The 23,593-nt window shown below is 40.2% G+C and overlaps 1 protein-coding gene across 2 annotated transcripts in view; it reads left to right on the plus strand.

The window, feature by feature from the left end:
• Positions 1–23,593, plus strand: part of VWA8 (von Willebrand factor A domain containing 8) — a 481,697-nt gene that overhangs the window by 17,137 nt on the left and 440,967 nt on the right. For both annotated transcript variants that reach the window (XM_049853196.1, XM_049853197.1), the window contains exon 2: positions 9,928–10,005. In XM_049853196.1, the coding sequence (XP_049709153.1) occupies positions 9,928–10,005 (78 nt within the window). The remainder of the gene's footprint in view (positions 1–9,927; positions 10,006–23,593) is intronic.

A 23,593-nucleotide genomic window follows, 5' to 3' on the forward strand; every position in this document is an offset into this window, starting at 1 on the left:
ACCATGGACTGCCAAAAGAACGAACAGATCTATTTTGGAAGAAGTACAACCAGAATACTCCTTAGAAGCACGGATGGTGAGACTGCATCTTACATACTTTGGACATGTTGTTAGGAGGGATCAGTCCTTGGAGAAGGACATCATGCTTGGTAAAGTACAGGGTCAGCGGAAAGACCCTTCATGAGGTGGATTGGTACAGTGGCTGCAGCAATGGGCTCAAGCATAACCATGATTGTAAGGATGGCGCAGGATTGGGCAGTGTTTCGTTCTCTTGTGCGTAGGGTCGCTATGAGTCGGATCAACTCAACAGCACCTAACAACAACAACAATTGTAGCAGAAACTCTCCAATGTCCATTTATAAAGCTGTTTTGGGATGGGGTTTCTGTACAACAGTTAAGTGAAGCAGCTCATAGTAACCGTGAATTCTTAGAGACAAAATTAAATGAAATAACATAAGGTAATGTGTCTATAACAATATTTGCCACATAACCAGTACTCAATAAATACTTGCTAATCACTGGACCACTTCAGAGGAAAATTCCTTTCATTTGTATAGTTGAACTCTAAATATACATGCATTCTGTTTTAAAAATTATACCTGTGTTTTACATAGTGTTTCTATTTTTCTCTCAAATGTTTTTATATTTTGGTTTGCAGTTTTTACTTCGCTGTTTGACATTTACAAAACTGTCCTCAGTAAACAGTGATTGCTTGCCTGCTATTTAGCTGTCTGTCTTCACCTGAAATTTTCTGTTGGCTACATACCTTGTATGTAGGCTTTAGCTTATTTTGTGGAATAAGTTGAGGCAAAAACATGCCTTTGTATAGATAAATACTGTAGACTACCCCTTTATGAATGAAAACAAAGTTGGCACAGTGGTTTGGACACTGACTCTGGCATCATGTCAGATATTTTACCATCACCATTTTACATTTAGGAATTCCATTAGACAGAGTGAAGGGTGTCACAGTGGCAGATCTCCTGGCTCCTAAAACAAACAAAAACCGAACCCGTTGCCATCCAGTGCGATATTACTTTCTGGTAGTTTCATTTTATTATTCCTTACTGTCTGTCTCCTACATTTGAATGTGAATGAACCAAAGCACGAATTGTGCTTATATTACTCATCACTATGTTCCCAATGCCTACTGATTTGTAGGATTCTTTTGTATATTCTGAATTATAATTTTCTGTCTGTTACTTTTATTTTAACTTTGTTTATTCTGTCTTATATACTACCACATATAGTGGTGTTAAGTTTTTTTTTTTTATTAATTTTTATTGAGCTTTAAGTGAACGTTTACAAATCAGGTTAGTCTGTCACATATAAGCTTATATACACCTTACTCCATACTCCCACTTACTCTCCCCCGATGAGTCAGCCCTTCCAGTCTCTCCTTTCGTGACAATTTGGCCAGTTTCTAACCCTCTCTACCCTCCTATCTCCCCTCCAGACAGGAGATGCCATCACAGTCTCAAGTGTCCACCAGATACAAGTAGCTCACTCTTCATCAGCATCTCTCTCCAATCCATTGTCCAGTCCCTTCCGTGTCTGATGAGTTGTCTTCGGGAATGGTTCCTGTCTTGGGCCAACAGAAGGTTTGGGGACCATGACTGCCGGGATTCCTCTAGTCTCAGTCAGACCATTAAGTCTGGTCTTTTTATGAGAATTTGGGGTCTGCATCCCACTGTTCTTCTGCGTTCTCTGTTGTGCTGCCTGTCAGGGCAGTCATCGGTTGTGGCCGGGCACCATCTAGTTCTTCTGGTCTCAGGATGATGTAAGTCTCTGGTTCACGTGGCCCTTTCTGTCTCTTGGGCTCATAGTTATCATGTGACCTTGGTGTTCTTCATTCTCCTTTGATCCAGGTGGGTTGAGACCAATTGATGCATCTTAGATGGCCGCTTGTTAGCATTTAAGACCCCAGACGCCACATTTCAAAGTGGGATGCAGAATGTTTTCATAATAGAATTATTTTGCCAATTGACTTAGAAGTCCCCTTAAGCCATAGTCCCCAAACTTCTGCTCTTGCTCTGCTGACCTTTGAAGCATTCAGTTTATCCCGGAAACTTCTTTGCTTTTGGTCCAGGCCAGTTGAGCTGACCTTCCATGTATTGAGTATTGTCCTTCCGTTCACCTAAAGTAGTTCTTATCTACTAACTAATCAGTAAATAACCCTCTCCCACCCTCCCTCCCTCCCCCTTCTCATAACCACAAAAGTATGTGTTCTTCTCAGTTTATACTGTTTCTCAAGATCTTACAATAGTGGTCTTATACAATATTTGTCCTTTTGCCTCTGACTGATTTCACTCAGCATAATGCCTTCCAGGTTCCTCCATGTTATGAAATGTTTCACAGATTCGTCACTGTTCTTTATCGATGCATAGTATTCCATTGTGTGAATATACCACAATTTATTTACCCATTCATCCGTTGATGGACACCTTGGTTGCTTCCAGCTTTTTGCTATTGTAAACAGAGCTGCAATAAACATGGGTGTGCATATATCTGTTTGTGTGAAGGCTCTTGTATCTCTAGGGTATATTCCGAGGAGTGGGATTTCTGGGTTGTATGGTAGTTCTATTTCTAACTGTTTAAGAAAACGCCAGATAGATTTCCAAAGTGGTTGTATCATTTTAGATTCCCACCAGCAGTGTATAAGAGTTCCAATCTCTCCACAGCCTCTCCAACATTTATTATTTTGTGTTTTTTTGGATTAATGCCAGCCTTGTTGGAGTGAGATGGAATCTCATCGTAGTTTTAATTTGCATTTCTCTAATGGCTAATGATCGAGAGCATTTTCTCCTGTATCTGTTAGCTGCCTGAATATCTTCTTTAGTGAATTGCGTGTTCATATTCTTTGCCGACTTCTTGACTGGGTTGGTTGTCTTTTTGTGGTTGAATTTTGACAGAATCATGTAGATTTTAGAGATCAGGCGCTGGTCAGAGATGTCATAGCTGAAAATTCTTTCCCAGTCTGTAGGTGGTCTTTTTACTCTTTTAGTGAAGTCTTTAGATGAGCATAGGTGTTTGATTTTTAGGAGCTCCCAGTTATCGGGTTTCTCTTCGTCATTTTGGTAATGTTTTGTATTCTGTTTATGCCTTATATTAGGGCTCTTAACATTGTCCCTACTTTTTCCTCCATGATCTTTATCGTTTTAGTGTTTGTTTTTAGGTCTTTGATACACTTGGAGTTAGTTTTTGTGCATGGTGTGAGGTATGAGTCCTGTTTCATTTTTTGGCAAATGGCTATCCAGTTATGCCAGCACCATTTGTTAAAAAGACTATCTTTTCCCCAATTAACTGACACTGGACCTTTGTCAAATATCAGCTGCTCATATGTGGATGGATTTATATCTGGGTTCTAGTAGTGTTAAGTTTTAATGTTATAAAATATTTTGTCTTTTCCTTTTTTTCTTATTTAAGAAGTCCTTCCTAAGGTCATCATCATGCCCTATATTTTTCTAATTATTTTATATTTATTTATTTTTTATATCGTTTTGAATTTTATTTATTTATTTATTTTTTCATGGTGCTAATATATATATATATATATATATTTTGATGCTCTATATCATGGATGTATAAAGGAACTAATCTTTGTGTCTTAGTAATTTTTTTTTTTTAATAACTTTTATTAAGCTTCAAGTGAACGTTTACAAATCCGATCAGTCTGTCACATATAAGTTTACATACATCTCACTCCCTACTCCCACTTGCTCTCCCCCTCTTGAGTCAGCCCTTTCAGTCTCTCCTTTCTTGACACTTTTGCCGGCTTCCCTCTCTCTCTATCCTCACATCTCCCCTCCAGACAAGAGTTGCCAGCACAATCTCAAGTGTCCACCTGATGTAATTAGCTCACTCTTCATCAGCGTCTCTCTCCCACCCGCTGACCAGTCCCTTTCATTTCTGATGAGTTGTCTTTGGGGATGGTTCCTGTCCTGTGTCAACTGAAGGTCTGGGGAGCATGGCCGCCGGGGTACCTCCAGTCTCAGTCAGACCATTAAGTTTGGTCTTTTTATGAGAATTTGGGGTCTGCATCCCACTGATCTCCTGCTCCCTCAGGGGTCCTCTGCTATGCTCCCTGTCAGGGCAGTCATCGATTGTGGCCGGGCACCAACTAGTTCTTCTGGTCTCAGGATGATGTAGGTCTCTGGTTCATGTGGCCCTTTCTGTCTCTTGGGCTCTTAGTTGTCGTGTGGCCTTGGTGTTCTTCATTTTCCTTTGCTCCAGGTGGGTTGAGACCAATTGATGCATCTTAGATGGCCGCTTGTTAGCATTTAAGACCCCAGACGCCACATTTCAAAGTGGGATGCAGAATGATTTCATAATAGAATTATTTTGCCAATTGACTTAGAAGTCCCCGCAAACCATGTTCCCCAGACCCCCGCCCTTGCTCCGCTGACCTTTGAAGCATTCATTTTATCCCGGAAACTTCCTTGCTTTTGGTCCAGTCCAATTGAGCTGACCTTCCATGTATTGAGTGTTGTCTTTCCCTTCACCTAAAGCAGTTCTTATCTACTGATTAATCAATAAAAAACCCTCTCCCACCCTCCCTCCCTCCCCCCCCTCGTAACCACAAAAGTATGTGTTCTTCTCAGGTTTACTATTTCTCAAGATCTTATAATAGTGGTCTTATACAATATTTGTCCTTTTGCCTCTGACTCATTTTGCTCAGCATAATGCCTTCCAGGTTCCTCCATGTTATGAAATGTTTCAGAGATTCGTCACTGTTCTTTATCGATGCGTAGTATTCCATTGTGTGAATATACCACAATTTATTTACCCATTCATCCGTTGATGGACACCTTGGTTGCTTCCAACTTTTTGCTATTGTAAACAGAGCTGCAATAAACATGGGTGTGCATGTATCTGTTTGTATGAAGGCTCTTGTATCTCTAGGGTATATTCCTAGGAGTGGGATTTCTGGGTTGTATGGTAGTTCTATTTCTAACTGTTTAAGATAACGCCAGATAGATTTCCAAAGTGGTTGTACCATTTTACATTCCCACCAGCAGTGTATGAGAGTTCCAATCTCTCCACAGCCTCTCCAACATTTATTATTTTGTGTTTTTTGGATTAATGCCAGCCTTGCTGGTGTGAGATGGAATCTCATCGTAGTTTTAATTTGCATTTCTCTAATGGCTAATGATCGAGAGCATTTTCTCCTGTATCTGTTAGCTGCCTGAATATCTTCTTTAGTGAATTGCGTGTTCATATTCTTTGCCGACTTCTTGACTGGGTTGGTTGTCTTTTTGTGGTTGAGTTTTGACAGAATCATGTAGATTTTAGAGGTCAGGCGCTGGTCGGAGATGTCATAGCTGAAAATTCTTTCCCAGTCTGTAGGTGGTCTTTTTACTCTTTTAGTGAAGTCTTTAGATGAGCATAGGTGTTTGATTTTTAGGAGCTCCCAGTTATCGGGTTTCTCTTCGTCATTTTTGGTAATGTTTTGTATTCTGTTTATGCCTTATATTAGGGCTCTTAACATTGTCCCTACTTTTTCCTCCATGATCTTTATCGTTTTAGTGTTTGTTTTTAGGTCTTTGATACACTTGGAGTTAGTTTTTGTGCATGGTGTGAGGTATGAGTCCTGTTTCATTTTTTGGCAAATGGCTATCCAGTTATGCCAGCACCATTTGTTAAAAAGACTATCTTTTCCCCAATTAACTGACACTGGACCTTTGTCAAATATCAGCTGCTCATATGTGGATGGATTTATATCTGGGTTCTAGTAGTGTTAAGTTTTAATGTTATAAAATATTTTGTCTTTTCCTTTTTTTCTTATTTAAGAAGTCCTTCCTAAGGTCATCATCATGCCCTATATTTTTCTAATTATTTTATATTTATTTATTTTTTATATCGTTTTGAATTTATTTTTGTAAGAAGTGTGTGGTGGAGCTCTTACCTTGATTTTTTTTTAAGAAATAGGTAGACATTTGTCAAGTTACCATGAATTATGTAATCTGTCCTCTTCCTCCATTGTTTGTTAGAAGGATGTCTATCAGACCCAATACTGAGGGCAAGGCTTGTAATGAGAACTGAAAATGTTCTTGTATTCAGTAATTACTACTCAACATCTGTTCTGTTAGAAGGCCAAGAAAATATAGTCCCCCTCTCCCCCAGGAAGAAAAATAACATGTATAAAGGCATTTTATTTGAAAATACGGTGCTGTAATTCTTCATGTTACAAACTATACTGTACGGTTGGTTTTGGTAGTACATAACGTCACTCTTATATTTATAAGCAATGATACTACTAAAGAAAATCTCCTTTAGAAAGTAGCTAATTTATATTTTTCTGCATTAGTGAAATAGGGCAGGATCATCAGTCAGCCAAATACCTTGAAGTAAGTAGAGTTGTAATATGAGAACCTGATGAGCACCTGGTTTTTGAGGACATTAGGACTTAATGGACTAGTGATTCTTGAATTTGCATTGGAAATCACCCGGAGGGCTTGTTGAAACACAGTTCCTGATTCTGTGGGTGATAGTGGTGTGGTTATTTACTAGTGAGTCAGCCCTGGACTCAAGGCGACCCCGTGCGCAACAGGGTTGCACCCTTGTGATCCACAGGGTTTTCACTGGTTGATCTTAGGAAGTAGATCTCCAGGCCTTTCTTCCTAGTCTGTCTTAGCCTGGAAGCCTCACTGAAACCTGTTCTACATTAGAGCAACACACAGGCATCAACTGACAGATGAGTGGTGGTGGTTGGGGCCTGAGAATTTGCATTTCGAGTCCCAAATGATGCTGAGGCTGCTGGTGTAGGGACTGTCCTTTTATCACTTCCACAGACTTTTTGGAGATAAAGAGTTGATAGGTGGAGGGGGTAAGAGTAGGTATAGTAGGCTATGGAGGAGGTTTGCAGCCCTTTGGATTTTTGTCCTCAGTATGTTTTGCCTGGTCTTATTCTGGCTGCTAATTTTGGGCTTAGCAACAATTTTGTTTTGTATGTCTTCCTAATCTTTCTCAATTTACTACAAAAACCAAAAAAACCAAACCCACTGCCATCGAGCCGATTCCTACTTATAGCGACCCTACACATCTGTAATAAATTTCTTCATCTATAAAAACTTTTTCACAGATTTATAAATTTCCTCATCTGTAAAATATCTGTCTCATGGGGTTATTTTGGAAATGTGTACTTAGAAGATAGTAAGCATTAAACAAGTGTTGGCTGTCACTGTTATTCTTATTACCATCCTGATTTATGGAGTTAGTCTTACTCCAGCATACCTCATTAGCTCTCAGCTGGTGATGCCGAGAGATGTGTTTTGCACAGCTACTTTTTCTGCGTGTCTCTGAGTTCTTTCCAAGCATAGATCCAGGTGCAGATGGCGTTAACCTGCCTTTTTTGCTGTTGGAGAGAGTAAAGCGTAGAAAGACTGTTTGGTTTAGTGTCTAATCTTGCACTTCAGAAGATCAGCTACAGATTAATGTTACTTTAAAAGAATTAGAGGCTTTTAGAGGTTACTGAGAATTTACTGTTCTGTTCTGCGTGTTTCAACTAGGAATTCTTGGCATATATGCCACTGGGAGTTTGTCCTTTTAATGTACCTAGAAATATTGAACTTTTAGGTAGTTTTCTGGAAAACTTGAAATTGCATATAATAAAAACAAAGACTGGTAAAGATGCAAAAAGTTTGAAGGTACATGACAAAATTTCACCCTGTTGATGCTTTGAATAGTCTTAAACAAAATGCATCCTTTTATATCGTTGTTGACCATATTAACATTATTGTTAATGAAAAAAAAAGCTGGATAATATATTTGATTGTATTTTATCTTTTTCTTTTTTCCTAAGCTAGCATTTAAAATGTGAATCTCACTGATGCCTCGTTTCTCCTTTATATAACTTTGGATAGAAGTTTGAGAGCAGAGTCTCTGGTGCCTGACATAGTTAGATGTGTGGAGCGTTTTGGTAATATCCCCATGGGGTTTACATTAGCTTTACCTTAAGTAATTTGGTCTTTATCCTTGGTTCCTGAGAGATAGCTCTATACTCTTAGAATTTCCTGAATAATTGTGGTGAAACTCTGGTGGTGTAGTGGTTAAGAGCTACGGCTGCTAACGAAAGGGTCTGCAGTTGGAATCTACCAGGCGCTCCTTGGAAACCATGGGGCAATTCAACTTTGTGGTATAGGGTTGCTATGAGTCGGAATTGACTGGACGGCAGTGAATTTTTTTTTTTTTTTTTTAATCTATGGAGCCCTGGTGGTGTAGCGGTTAAGAGCTTGGCTGCTAACCAAAAGATCGGCAATTCGAATCCACCAGCCACTCATTGGAAACCCTGTGGGGGCAGTTCTACTCTGTCCTGTAGGGTCACTGTAGGGAATTGACTCGATGGCAGTGGGTTTGGGTTTTTGGTTTTGTTACCTATAGGTCTCCAGGCCACACCTGAGAGTTTATGCTAATAAGATGACTCAGGTGGGGGCTGGCCAGACCAGAAAGACCACCTCATGATATCAGCTAACTTCAGAGGAGGGGGGCAGGACTCAATCAATCATGCATATATAATGTTGTTGTCGTTAGGTGCTGTTGAGTCAGTTTCGACTCACAGTGACCCTATGTACCACAGAACGAAACACTGCCCAGTCCTGTGCCATCCTTAGAATCATTTTTATGCTTGAGCCCATTGTTGCAGGCACTGTGTCAGTCCATCACGTTGAGGTTCTTCCTCTCTTCTGCTGACCCTGTATACTTTACCAAGCATAATGTCCTTCTCCAGGGACTGATCCCTCCTGACAACATGCCCAAAGTATGTAATACACACTCTTGCCATCCTTGCTTCTAAGGAGCATTCTGGTTGTACTTCTTCCAAGACAAATGTGTTCGTTCTTCTGGCAGTCTATGATATATTCAACATTCTTTGCCAATACCACAATTCAAAGGCATCAGTTCTTCTTCGGTCTGCCTTACTCATTGTCCAGCTTTCACATGCATATAATGTGATTGAAAATACCATGACTTGGGTCAGGCACACCTTAGTCTTCAGGGTGACAAAAACCCAAACCCGTTGCCTATGTAATGAGGTCCCATTAAAGGCTCTGGGCATATATGCTCTCTGGATTTCCTGGCTGGTGTAGACATTGATACAGCTGGGAGGGTAGCATATTTCTTTCTGGGACATGGAAGATCTGCATTGGAAACCCGTCCCAGACCTTGCCCTATGTATGTCTTCATTTATATCTTTTTTGCTGTAGTAAAAATGTAATTGTTAGTATAGTGCTTTCTCTTAAGTTCTGTGAGTCATTCTAGCAAATTATTAAGCCCAAGGGAGTAGTAGGAGCCAGCAGGTCAGAAGTAAGGAGGGCTGTTGATCCCTGACCTTGTGGATGGTATCCTGAGGAAGTAGAGGGAGCCCCTGAATTTGTAGTCAGCAGGTCAGAAGTGGAGGTGTTGCAGGGACTTTCACACTGTGGCTGGCATCTGAGGTCTTGGACAGACTTGCCAGTCCCTAGGACTGTGCTCTTTATCGTGTGAGGTCTGACGTAGCCCCGGGTGGTCAGGGTCAGAGGAACAAGTGCTGCATGTGCAGCTGGTGTCAGAACAGAAGCGGTAGAGGACTCAAAAGTGGGGGTTTGATTTTTATCCTTGCAGTCCCTCTCTGTAGGGGTCCCTGGGTGGCGCAAGCAGCTAAGGGGTCAACCACTAACCAAAAGGTTGGCAGTTCAAACCCATCCAGAGGTGCCTCAGAAGACAGACCTGGCAATCTGCTTCCGAAAGGTCATAGCCTTGAAAACCCTATGGAGCGGTTCTACTCTGCACATACGGGGTCACCATGAGTTGGAATTTACTTGACTGATTGACAGTAGCTAACAACAAAAATCCCTCTCTGAAGGCCAGAAGAACCATTGCTGGGAAAGGCACAGTGTGAGGTTTTCTTTCTTGTCTCTTATAATGGTTGTGTTTTTCTTATTCTCTTTGTAGGTGATACAGTTAATATTGGAGATGTAACCTACAAGTTGAAAAGTCCTAAGAGCCCGGAACTAGTGCCACAGAACTACAGTAAGAAATATTCATTTATTTATTTCAACTTTTTTTTGGGGGGATTTTCAAACATACTCAAAACTAGAGAGTGTAGTATAAACCCCAGCTTCAACGTTTATCAACATTACGGCAATCTTGTTTTACCTGGCCCATTTTTTTTTTTTTGTTCTGAGGTATTTAAAACAAATCCCAGATGTCTTAGCACTTCACTCATAAATATTTCAGTAGAAACATTTATTTTGAGATTGAGAAACAGTGATTTTGAGAATCATCCATGTTGCTCTATCTGTCGGTTTTTAATTGCTGAGTGGTATTCTATTGCATACATATATCACAATTTGTATATCCATTCTTCTGTTCATGGACGTTTGGATAGTTTCCATTTCTTGCTGTTATAAATAAGGTGCTCTCAACATTCCTGTACAAGTGTTGTGGTCATAAGTTTTCCCTTCTATTGATTAAATAACTAGGAGTTGAACTGATGAGTCATAGGTAGATGCCTATTTAACTTTATAAAAAACTGCCAAACAATTCTTTAATATAGTTGTACCATTTTATGCTGTGACGAACAGTATTGATCTACACCTTTGCCGGCATCAGTGTTTCTAGTCTTTTTCATTTTACTCATTCTACTAGGTTTCTGGTTACTAGGTGTTAAATGGGAACTCATTGTGGTTTTTTGAAAAACACTTTTAAAACCCTGTTGCTGCCGAGTCGATTCCAACTCGTAGTGACCCTATAGGACAGAGTAGAATTGCCTTATAGGGTTTCTAAGGAGCGCCTGGTGGATTCACACTGCCAACCTTTTGGTTAGTAGCTGTAGTTCTTAAACACTACGCCACCAGGATTTCCAAACCCATTGCCGTCGAGTTGGTTCTGACTTACAACGACTCTATAGGACAGAGTAGAACTTCCCTATATGGTTTCCAAGGAGCCCTTGATGGATTTGAACTGCTGACCTTTTGGTTAGCAGCTGTAGCTCTTAATCACTGAGATATAATTCATACGCCATAAAATTCACTTTTTAAAATTGTATAATTCACTAGTTTTTAATATAGTCACAGAGTTGTGGAACCATCGCTACTACCTAATTTTAGAACATTTTCATCATTCCCCAAAGAAACCCCGTACCCATTAGCAGTCATTCCCCATTCCTTCCTCTCCCCAGTTCAAGGCAACCATGGAGCTACTTTTTGTTTCTATGTATTTGCCTATTTTGGATATTTCATGCAAATAGAGCAATACCTGGCCTTTTGTATCTGGCTTGTTTCGCTTAGCATAATGTTTTCAAGGTTTCTCCATGTTACAGCATGTATAAGTACTTCATTCCTTTTTATGCTAGAATAATACTACATTGTATGGATATACCACAAGTTGTTTCACCATTCACTCATTGGTGTACATTTGGGTTATTTCTGCTTTTTGGCTATTATGAATAATGCTGCTATGAATACTCAAGTACAAGTATTTTTGTGGACATGTTTTCAATACTCTTGGGTATACACCTAGGAGTGGAATTGCTGGGTCATATGGTAGCTCTCTGTGTAAGCTGTTTTCCCAAGCAGCTGCACCATTCTGCTTTCCCACCTGCAGTGTGTGAGGGTTTCAGTTTCTCCACATCTTAGCCAATACTGGCTGTTGTCTTTTTTCATTATAGCCATCCTACTGGGTGTGAAGTGGTATCTCTTTTTGATTTGCATTTCCCTAATGACGGCACTGGGGTTAATGACTGGCAGTGCTGTTACTTTGCTCAAAATCCTGTTACTTCTTTGCTCAAAATTCCTTAGAGGATCTCTACTACCTTAAGAACAAAGATCACCCCTTAGCCTTCTTGATCTAGTCTCAGCCTCACCTCCTGCCATCTCCTTCTCCTACTCTGTGTTCCAGGCGTGGGGCACAACATAGAATAATTTCTGTTGATGCTTATGATTCTTTGGCTAAACTATATGTTCCTCCAGAGAGACTTTCTCTTTCCTCTAACCCAAAGTTCCACTGTCTGCCTCCCGAAATGTCTTTGTAATCTGTCCTCTCCAATTGGCCCATTGTTCCTTTTACTATATATGTTTTCAAATCATTTTCTCAGTGGTTGCCGCTATGGTTACAATTAGTACTTTAACCTAAAACCATCTTTTTCAGATTAATACTAATATAATTTCAGTAGTATACAAAAACTTTGCTCCAATAAAGCTCTGTTTTCCTTCCATCTCCTCTTATACTATTATCGTCATACAAATGACATCTTTATACGTTGTATGCTCATCGACACAGTTTTATAATTATGGCTTTAATGACGTTTTCTTTTACATTAGATAGGAGAAGAAAGGACTTGCAAACAAAAACACATTTATTCTCTCTTTATATTTACAATGTGTTACCTTTACAGGTATTCTTTATTTTTTTGTGGATTCAAGTTACTGCCGAGTGTCCTTTCCTTTCTGCCTGAAAGAAGGACTCCCTTTAGTATTTCTTGTAGGGGAGGTCTGCTAGCAATTAATTTTGTCAGCTTTTCTGGGAATGTCTTACTTTCTCCTTTGTTTTTGAAGGATAGTTTTGCTGGATGTATGATATTTGGTTGACAGGTTTTTTGTTTTAGCACTCCAAATATGTCTTCCCACTGCCTTCTATCCTCCATAGTTTCTGGTGAGAAGTGAGCTATTAAACTTATCTGTGTATTTTCCGGAAACCTTGGTGGCGTAGTGGTTAAGTGCTACAGCTGCTAACCAAAGCGATGGCAGTTCGAATCCGCCAGGTGCTCCTTGGAAACTCTTTGGGGCAGGCAGTTCTACTCTGTCCTATAGGGTCGCTGTGAATCAAAATAGCTCGAGGGCACTGGGTTTTTTCTGGTGTATTTTCCTTTAATTATTTAGACATGGTTTCTTTTGAGAGATTCTTTTGAGAAGTTAGGGCCTTCTTAGTGCTTTCCTTGACATGGGGCCTCCTATATTCCCAAGAATATATTGGAGTTTTTCAAAGTCCTCTGTGGATATCTCATTCCCAGTTTTTCCTCTTTTAGGCTCCACTGACAAGGTGTTTGGTCAGCCTCTTGTTAGCCCCATCCGTTACTGTTGCCTTAGGTGGCTATGATGTTAAACAATTACTGCTGATTTTTTTTGACAAGCTCTGGGATAGTACTGTTTGTAAATGGTGAGCTCTTAGTTGGGTCAAAGAAAGAAAAACTCTGAGAATGGGGCATTTCAGGGAGTTGCCAGGCATGTCAAGTAGTGAGGTTTCTCTGGTGTGTTCTGTCTGACTGTCTGTCTGCACTGCACATGCAGGCAGAATGTGCCTTATACTTCCAGCCAGCCATAAAACTGCTAGGAATGAAGCACGTACACCCATTGACATCAACCATTCTGTGGGTGCTATGGTCATCTGTGATTAAGCCAGACACCTGAGACACTAACGCAGTGTTTGCAAAGTGAAAGCCATTAGCATTCTTTTTAGAAGGCAAACATTAGACAATAACAACAGATTCCCCAAGGAGAACTGCTTACCCTTCTCCAAGTTACCCATGTCTGTTCTGTGTTGCTGGGCCACTCTGGTTCAGGTCAGATGCTGTGTTTACTTCACCGCTGCCTCTGCTACCGCCACGCTGCTGGAGGGTCTGCAAGGCTCCCAAGGCTCGTGCTCTGGCCACTGGGTCTCACTGGCCTCTACGCACTGGCAGGAAGACCCCTGCACAGGATCTCCAAGCCGCTGGGCCTTTCTAAATCCAGCTCTTGCTATGTTATCCAGACCTGCAGGGCTTTCTTGCCATGTGCTACCCAGGCCCCTGCTGCCCAGGGTGGAAGGCATGCATCCCCTGCATGGGGCACACTTAGGCCTCTCTTATCCTGCACAAGCAAGTGTTACTGCTCTTTTAGCTCCACTGACACCTCTTACCCAGAGGCATCTGGCTCTGCCCTTCTGTAGAAAGATTCCTGCACGGGGCACGCTCAGGCCTCTGCCCTGCATGGATAAGTGTTATAGCTCTTTTAGCTCCGCTGGCAAGCCTCCTGTTCAGAGGCGCTCAGTTTCGGTTCTTGCTCTGTGGACCGCCAGGCCTACCTGCAGCTGCCTCGCTTTGTGGGCCCAAGCCCACGGCAGCCACCTTCCATCTTGCCCTGGCTTCTGTGCTATAACTCTCTCTTCTAGGTCTAGGAGGTTCTCAGTGCAGGGACCCTGGGTCCTTGGTCCAAAGGATGCACTGTATTCCAGAGTCTTCTTGATGTTAGTGAGGTCCCTCTGAACCTCTGTGGGATTGACACTTACATAAGCCTACTCCTTGTAAATTTTAAGGCATGGTCCATCCTCCAGGACCACAAACTTATCAGTTCCCTTTGTAGGCTACAGATCACTCAATTTGCATAGGAAACTGACCAATCCCTTGCACGATTGTGGCCCAGCCAATCATTTTGTGGGAGTTACAAGACAATGGCTAGAAAGGCTGTATAATACTGATTCATTTTACTGCATCTGGGGTGGGCCTTTTGGGGAGCTACAACACTGTTCTGTCCCCTTCAGTGTCTTCCAGGCACCTGGCTTTCATCTTGATTGTGGGTTGTTAGTTTTTAAGATCACCTCAGAACCAAGGAGAAGGGGAGGGGAATAGGGCAAGGTGAAACTCCACAAATCCCACTGTTCTTACCAAGATTCATCTGTTTTTCTTGAATAAATGTTCCTTGGATTGTTGAATGCCTTTGATTAATTTCCAGAGTTCTGAAAAAGTTGATATTGACAATTTTTGCTGATGTTGTCATTGCTTTTATGGAGAAATAGATTTTCAGAGGTTCTCACTCTAGCATTCTAGTAGTTCTCTTTTTGTGTGGTTTTAATTTATATTTCCCTGATGAGTAATGATATTCAAGATCTTTTCTTTTGCTTATTGGGCATATCTTCTTTTGTGAGGTATTTGTGTGTTGTCCATTTTAAAAGATGATTTGTTTGTTTATTGTCGATTTGTAAAAGTTTTTTTTTGTGTGTGTGTGTGTATGTTTTGGATATAAGTCCTTTGTCATATATATGCATTATGAATACTTTTTCTCAACCTATTGCTTGCCTATTCGTTGTCTCAATGGTATTTTTAAACCATGGTCTGTTAGATGAACGAACATATCTGTTTTGGAGGAAGTAGAGCCAGAATGCTTCTTCGAAGTCAGGATGATGGTGAAACTTTGTTTCACTTACTTTGGACATGTTAGTAGGAAGGACCAGTCTCTGGAGAAGGACATCATGCTTTGTAAAGCAGAGGGTCAGTGAAAAAGAGGAAAACCTTCAGTGAGACGGACTGACACAGTGGCTGCAACAATGGGCTTGAACATAGCAAGAATTGTGAGAATGGCGCAGGACTGGGCAGTGTTTCGTTCTCTTGTACATAGGGTCACTCTGGGTCGGAACGGACTCAATGGCATCTAACAACAACAAGATCCTTTGGTTAGAAGAAATTTTTTTTCTCTATGTGCCTTGTCTTTGAAATCTTTGCCTATTCCAATGTTGTGAAAATATTCTGCGTTTTCTCCTAAGACCTTTTTAGTCTTGATAGATTGTTTTTTTTTTTAGTGTTTCTTAGCCACAAGAGCCTCTTTTAGCGTTTCTTTTACTGTATGTCTGCTAAATACAAATTCTCTTGGTTTTAACCTGTCTGGGAATGTCTTTATTTTGCTTTTATTTTCAAAGGATATTTTTGCTGGCTATGGAATACCTGTTTTTACTTTTTTTTTTTTGGAGTACTTTAAAGATATTGTCCCATTATTTTTAATGAAAAATCGCCTGTAGTTTTTGTTGTTGTCATTCCCCTGTTTGTAATTTGTCTTTTTCCCCTCTCTTCCTTTAAGATTTTGTTTATTTTTCCACCAGTAGTTTGGCTTTAATATACCCGGGTGTGATTTTCTTGGAATTTATCTTTTTTGGGGTTCTCTGATCTCTTTAGTCTGTAAGAAAGCCTGTTCTGTTGACCTGCCGCTGGCCTCCAGAGGCCACTTCAGTGGAGCCCAAGAATGCCTGAGAGGGATTTACTTACCTCAGCTCTCTTGGCCTAGCACCATTCTTGAGCACCTGCCACCTTCGACTAGATAAAGACCTAGATTGCCTTGGAGGAATTTCTGTTACTTCTTCTGTTTCACCTCTGCCTTCAGTGGGCTGTTGCCTTTCACTGAGATTAGATCCAGTGTGCTTCAGGAAGGATAGCTCTCAGCTTCTGCCTTGCCTCTGCTTTTCAGTATGTGTGCCTATGTACTCGATGAAGGCCAATGGGAAGGAGTAGGTGGGTAGGTTCAGATTTCCCTATGACTGGAACTTCGCAGTATACTGATCCATCCTGGCAACCTGAGCGTGGCCATTGTCAGTTTGTTAAAAGTTTGACTTGTCTAGCAAGAGGCCATCTAAGATGCATCAATTGGTCCCAACCCACCTGGAGCAGAGGAGAATGAAGAACATCAAAGATACAAGGAAAATATCAGCCCAGGAGATGAAAGGGCCACATAAACCAGAGATTCCATCAGTCTGAGAACAGAATAACTAGATGGTGCCCGGCTACCACCGGTGACCACCCTGACAGGGAACACAACAGAGAGTCCCTGACAGACTCCTAAAATTCTGGTAAAAAGACCAGACTTAATGCTTGACTGGAGGAACCCAAGAAGATATGGCCCCCAGACTCTCCCTTAACCCAGAATTAAAATCATCCCTGAAGCCACCTCTTCAGACGAAGAATAGACTGGACTGTAAGACATAAAATGATACTCATGAAGAGTGTGCTTCTTAGTTCAAATAGATACATGAGACTAAATGGGCAGCTCCTGTCCAGAGGCGAGATGAGAAGGCAAAAACGGACAGGAGCTGGTTGAATGCACATGGGAAATCCAGGGTGGAAAGGAGGAATGTGTGGTCACTTTATAGGGATAGCAACGAGGGTCACATAACAATTTGTGTATAAATTTTTGTATGAAAAACTAACTTGAGCTGTAAACTTTGACCTAAAGGACAATTAAAAAAGAAACAAAGTTTGGCTTACTTCTCACACATACATGTATAGCAGATTCTTCCCCTTTCTGCTGTTCCACCAGAGGTAAAAGTTAGCTGTGGGTCTCTTCCCTCCTCAGAAGGTCTCATTACTTTCTAGAATTTAATTCATTTATGTTTCTTTGCATCCTTAGCTATGTGATGGGTTTTAAGAAACTGTGATTTTTATAAATTAACTGGCTTGTTCTGGTTGTTAGGGTGGAAGTGAAATTCTCTTGTGACTTTTCATCCTAACTAGAAGTGGGAGTCAGGAACATTTATTTTTAATGTCTGTTATTTAATGGCTATGCCTCATCATATTATCATAATAGGCAGGTTTCCTTTTCTGGAGGTGAGGTTAGTATCACAAATTCTTGTTATAATTCTCTGGAGAAAAATTTACGAAATGGATCTGTAGTATCTTACATGCCATGGGTATATGATAATTGAGAGAGAAAAAAATATAATTTTTCGTGATTTCTGGGCCTTTTCTTATTACGAACATAGCTAACTTTTTACAGTAAACTTCAGAGATGGGTAAGGTCCATGCTTGATAGCCAACAGCAAAACTCTTATGTAGTTTGAGTTCTTAGGGAAATCACTGCTTGGAGACAGATTATGTTTAAAATTTTGACTGTACTAATTTTTTGCTGTGTGACCTTCTGTAGGTTATTTATTGACTCTGAGTCTCAACCTTGTACATATATTGTATATAAAAGAAATAGCATATGTGAAACGTGTAGGATAGTGCCTGACATATTAAAAACAACAAGAGCAACAACAAAAAACCCATTGCCCGTAGAGTCGATTCCGAATGATAGCGACCCTACAGGAGAGTAGAATTGCCCCATAGGGTTTCCAGGGAGCGGATGGTGGATTCGAACTGCCAGCCTTCTGCTTAGCAGTCAAATGCTTAACCATTACAACACCAGGGCTTGTAGTGCTCGGTAAGTGTGAGTCCTTGCCACACCATTCCCCAAGCCTCCTGATTCCTGTTTCATTTCCCATTATTTAATGCCATGTCACTGTTGAGTTTGGGGATTACTGAGGGCTGCTGTGCTTTACCTTGAGATATGCTAAAAAACATTTACTCTTCATACAGTGTTGCCCTTATAGAATGACATCTACTATGCATTCCATCTAGATTTTATTTTTAATTTTCCATCATTTGGGTTGTTTGCAGGATCACAAAGAGCAGTAGGCTCTTCAAATAGGTTTCAGTTTCCTTTCGAAGATCAATCCTAGTGTGTTTCCATGGTGGAAGGAAGGTTGGTCTTTTCTGTCTCACTGAGACATGAAGCATAGTAATTGCCTGACATCTCCAAACAGGATAGCCCTGTCCGTGTCTTCTTTTAGCTTCTGAAATGGCATCATCTCCTATCTGGAGTCAGCTGAAATATTTTGTCATAGTCTCAAATGTTTAGTTATTTGGGGGATTTTCTTATCAAGTGGGAGAATTCACAAGAATATCTGTACTAGCTTTAAGGGTTCAAGGAATCTTAGGATAGCGTCTATTTTAAAACTTTTAAGTATAGACTTACAATGAATGTATATTTATTCTTTGCAAATTACTGAGGGACATTACAAAGACTGGCTGGGATCAAGTTCCCAAATGTTAAAGTTATCTGTTTCTAAATATAGCAAAACTCTCACTAATTGTCACCAGAACAAAACAAAACAAAACCCATACCCAAAACAGCAACAAAACCCACTGCAATGTTTTCTCGTTTACATACTTTTAGTTTTTATTACTGTTTTCATGCATCTTTTATGTAATAAAAATTTTTCTTTTCCTGTGTGTTTCGTTGTTAGTAGATGTTCCTTTGACATTTACCTGAAGAGAGCTTACATTAAATGCAGCTGGATGGGCTGTAGACTCCAGTTTGCATATTTTGTGCTTGCTATCCATTCATCATTGTTCCTACTATATTCATAATATCAAAAAGTATCTAACGTATTTTCTTTTGTATATGAAGATGATGGTACTGACCATCATCACTAGGATATGTGTTTCCCGGTAGTAAATTATTACATTGTCCCTAGTAGGCTTTCTTATAAGCAACCATATCTATCTTTACAAAAAAGACTGTTATGAGTTCCGTTAACTTGAAATTGGAGAAGTGGCTGAGCTAAATCAACCAAGGTCTGAAGTATCTGCATATACATTATGTGGTGGCCACATGTTGATTGGACAGATATTTTGTATTGTATAGTACATGTCTTTGTGCATTCCTTTACTGTATTATGTTCATGTAGTGTATCTGTTTAGCTTATTCTCCCTCTCTTAGGTACTATTTCCAAAATTAGAAAATTAAAATTGTTTGGCTTCACTCTTGCTGTAACATGTTTGCTTAGAGAGCATGGGTTTTGGTTATGAGGGAACGCTGATAGTTTTTTTTTTTTTTTTTTCTATTTAGCACTCAAAAAAATATTTTAGAAATGGTGTTTGTTGAAGTTTGATACTCTATTGCTTTCCTTCCAGTATTTATGCCTCAAATTAGCTAATTCTAAAAGGATTTTTGCTTCTTGAGTATTTAATACTTTGAAATACAACATAAAATAATAGACTTTTGTTGCAGGAAGCAACTTGAGCAATTATTATTCTCATTAAAACCCTCATTTTGTAGCCAGGAAAGTGAAAGAAAGAGGCCAGAAGACAAATTAGTAGCAAAGCCCAGATTTCCTGACTTCTGTTTGGTTTTCCTTTTACAGTCGGCTACAGTGTCTCTGGCTACTTTGTCTTGATTTTTAGAATAAGTCCTGGAATAGAAAGAAGGATAGTATGAAAAATCTGGAGCTAGTTGAGGCATGGCAGTGCTATTTTATTCTACTGTTACCAAAGTTCTTACTCAGAGCACTGAAAATCACTACTGTCTTATAGCAGTAAAGAAATATAAATCATAATATTAAAATATAAACCCTGATATTCATATTTAACATCTATTTAATAGATTGGTAGAAATTCTGCTAACTGCCAGAAGCTATAGACTGGAAATACTCCTCAGTGAACGTCTGAAATTAAATTTAAAATCACACAGAAGTAGTATTATCTCATCACAGTAAAATGTCTTAATTCATTGAGAGTCTGATTGAGATAATGGTCATTCAACCTGTTTCTGTCTTCACAGTATCAGGCACAGCAGGACAGCTTTCTAGCTCACACACCTAGCCCAGCGCATGGGCCATTATAGACACAGGAGTTGGCTTGCTCTTCAGTTTTTCTGTTATCTAGATCTTGTCACTGCCTGCCTTCACTATTAAAACTTCCATTTATCATCTGAGTCCCAAGTCTCTCACTTGGCAGTGCTGAAGTGGATAATTGAAGCTCTTTTGCCTTTTTGTGTGAAAGCTGAATCCCCAGGCTTAGATGAAATTGGCAGTTTTTGAAAAGGGATTCTTTCATGTTTTTGTGCTTGAAGTGAAGCTATATTGTATCAAAGGTGGTATTTCTTCAAGGGTTTGCCGTGTGAGGTGGCGCTGCAGGCTAGCCGGTTTTCAATAGATGATCTCAGAGTGATATTCCGGCTTCCTTACATAATCTGTTGAAGTCAGTGGACCAATTAGATGTGAGGTCATGTAAGGTTTAGGGGACACACTGAACTCTTTTCCAAGCAATCAGGGCCCACAAAGATTTTCTGAGTCACCCCATTGTTGCTCTGAAAATGTTGAGTTTGGGCATAAAGTCAACAGGATGAGGGTTTTTTTCTTTTGGGGGAGAAATTTTCTCTTTCATTTGTAAATAACTTTAAGAGGTTTGAGAAACTTGTCAATGTCATAAATGACAGAATAGCCTGGAAAAACACTGTAACTTTTGTGTGAATATAGATAATGCAGAACAATCATTGCAGCTACTTGTCGCTTTTAATGAATTAGTGACAGAGGTTATAGGAAAGGGCCCTGGGCAGGTATTACCTAAGATGCCCTTACCTAACAGACTCAGAGCTTGGAATTAGTCTGAGAAGCGAGGCCCCCAATCCTTAAGATCTGCCTTATTGTCTGTAGTTGCACAATTTGCCTCTCGTTATTAGGGATTTTACGTTAATAAAAGGATAACCTTTGAGATTTCTTTAGAAGTGTTTTTAGGAATACAACTCTCAAAAGAAACAGCGCCATCAGCTTTTAAAGCAGTTGAACATGCCTGGAAATCACCCATGGAGGCTCTACAGCAGTCTTTATTAAGTGCCTGATCTTAGTGAATTTAGTCTTCTTTCTCCCAGGCACTGTCTGCCAGATAGATTAAAATTTTATTGCTATTTTGTTTAATTACTATTGCTGCTTCCTGTTACTTTGTATAAAATTATTGAGCAGTGTCGTATGTTAAATAATCTTCTTTAGATCCACTAATGAAATTGTTTAAATGAGAAAATTCAAGTAGTAAATCCCTAACTTAAAAATTATATTTTTACTGTCTATATATAACACATACACAGTGGTTAATGTGATTGACTGCTAACCGAAAGATTAGCAGTTCAAAACCTCCAGCGACTCTGTGGAAGAAGGATGTGCCAGTCCGCTTCTGTAGAGATTTACAGCCTTGGAAACCGTATGGGGTCGCAATGAGTCAAAACTGACTAGATGGCAGTGGGTTTGGGGTTTGACAGAGTATTAATAGAAGATTAATATTCTTAACATACATATTTATCTTACAAATTGATAAGAAAAATCACGTCATCCAGTAGAAAACTGGCAAAGGATTTAAATAGGCATGTCACAGAAGAGGCTTCCAAATGGCCAATAAGTATATGATGTTCTAATCCTATTTAATAGTTGTCGTGTGCCATCAAGTCGAATCTGACTTATAGCCACCCTGTATGACAGAGTAGAACTGCTAGGCTGTAATCTTTAGGGGAGGAGATTGCCAGGTCTTTTTTCCTGTGGAGTCTTGGTAGGTTTGAACCGCCGACCTTTTGGTTAGCAGCTGAGCACTTAACCATTGTGCCACCAGGGCTCCTTGCTTAATAGTTGTTGTTGTTAGGTACCGTCGAGTCAATTCTGACTCATAGTGACCCTATGCACAAAAGAATGAAACACTCCCCAGTCCTACACCATCACCACAATCGTTGCTATGCTTGAGCCGTTGTTATAGCCACTGTGTCAATCCATCTTGTTGAGGGTCTTCCTCTTTTTCACTGACCCTCTACTTTACCAAGCATGATGTCTTTCCCAGGGACTGGTCCCTCCTGATAACATGTCCAAAGTATATGAGACAAAGTCCTGTCATTCTCGCTTGTAATGAGCATTCTGGCTGTACTTCTTCCAAGACAGATTTGTTAGTTCTTCTGGCAGCTGATGGTATATTCAATATTCTTTGCCCATACCATAACTCAAAGGCATCAGCTCTTCATCAGACTTCCTTATTCATTGTCCAGCTTTCACATGCATATGAGGCAATTGAAAACACCATGGCTTGGGTCAGGCGCGCCTTAGTCTTCAAGGTGACATCCTTGCTTCTTAACACCTTAAACGCGTCTTTTGCAGCAGATTTGCCAAATGCAATGTATCCTCTGATTTCTTGACTGCTCCTTCATGGACGTTGATTGTGGATCCAAGTTAAATGAAATTCTTTTTCTTTTGTTTTTTTTTCTTTTTTACTGCACTTTAGATGAAGGTTTACAGAAAAAAGTAGTTTCTTATCAAACAGCACACACATTGTTCTATGACATTGGTTAACAATCCCACAACGTGTTAACACTCTCCCTTCCTCAACCCTGGATTCCCTATTACCAGCTTTCCTGTTCCCTCCTACCTTCCAGTCCCTGCCCCAGGGCTGATGCACCCTTTTAGTCATGTTTTGTTCCATAGGTCTGTTCAACCTTTGGCTGAAGGGTGAACCTCAGGAGTGACCTCATTACTGAGTTGAAAGGGGGTCCAGGGGCAAGTCTGGTCCTTTTTTTTGAGTTAGAATTTTGTTCTACATTTTTCTCCAGCTCTGTTTGGGACCCTCTATTGTGATCCCTGTCAGAGCAGTCAGTGGTGGTAGCCAGGCACCATCTCATTGTTCTGGACTCACTTTGGTGGAGGCCGTAGTAGATGTGGTCCATTAGTCCTTTGGACTAATCTTTCCCTTGTGTCTTTAGTTTTTTTCATTCTTCCTTGCTCCCAAAGGGGTAAAACCAGTGGAGTATCCTAGATGGCTGCTCGCAGGCTTTTAAGACCCCAGATGCTGTTCACCAAAGCAGAACATAGAACATACTCTTTTTAAACTATGTTATGTCAGTTGAGCCAGATACTTCCCGAGATCATGGTCCCCACAGCCCGCAGCTCACCAATTTGGTCCCTCAGGGAGTTTGGTTGTGTCTATGGAGCTGCCATGACCTTGCCTTGTACAGGTTGTGCTGGCTTCCCCAGTATTGTGGTACTCTATAACCCTTCACCAAAGTTGCCACTTATCTATTGTCTATTAAGTGTCTTTCCATCCCCACCCCTCCTCTCCCTCATAACCATCAAAGATTGTTTCTTTTTGTATGAAAACCCTTTCATGAGTATTTACACTAGTGGTCTCATACAATATTTGTTCTTTTGTGATTGCCTTATTTCACTCGGCATAATGTCCTCCAGATTCATCCATGTTATGAGATGCTTCACAGATTCATTGTTGTTCTTTATCATTGTATAATACTCCATTGTG

Source organism: Elephas maximus, chromosome 14 (assembly GCF_024166365.1).
Source record: "Elephas maximus indicus isolate mEleMax1 chromosome 14, mEleMax1 primary haplotype, whole genome shotgun sequence".
Lineage (NCBI taxonomy): Eukaryota > Metazoa > Chordata > Mammalia > Proboscidea > Elephantidae > Elephas > Elephas maximus.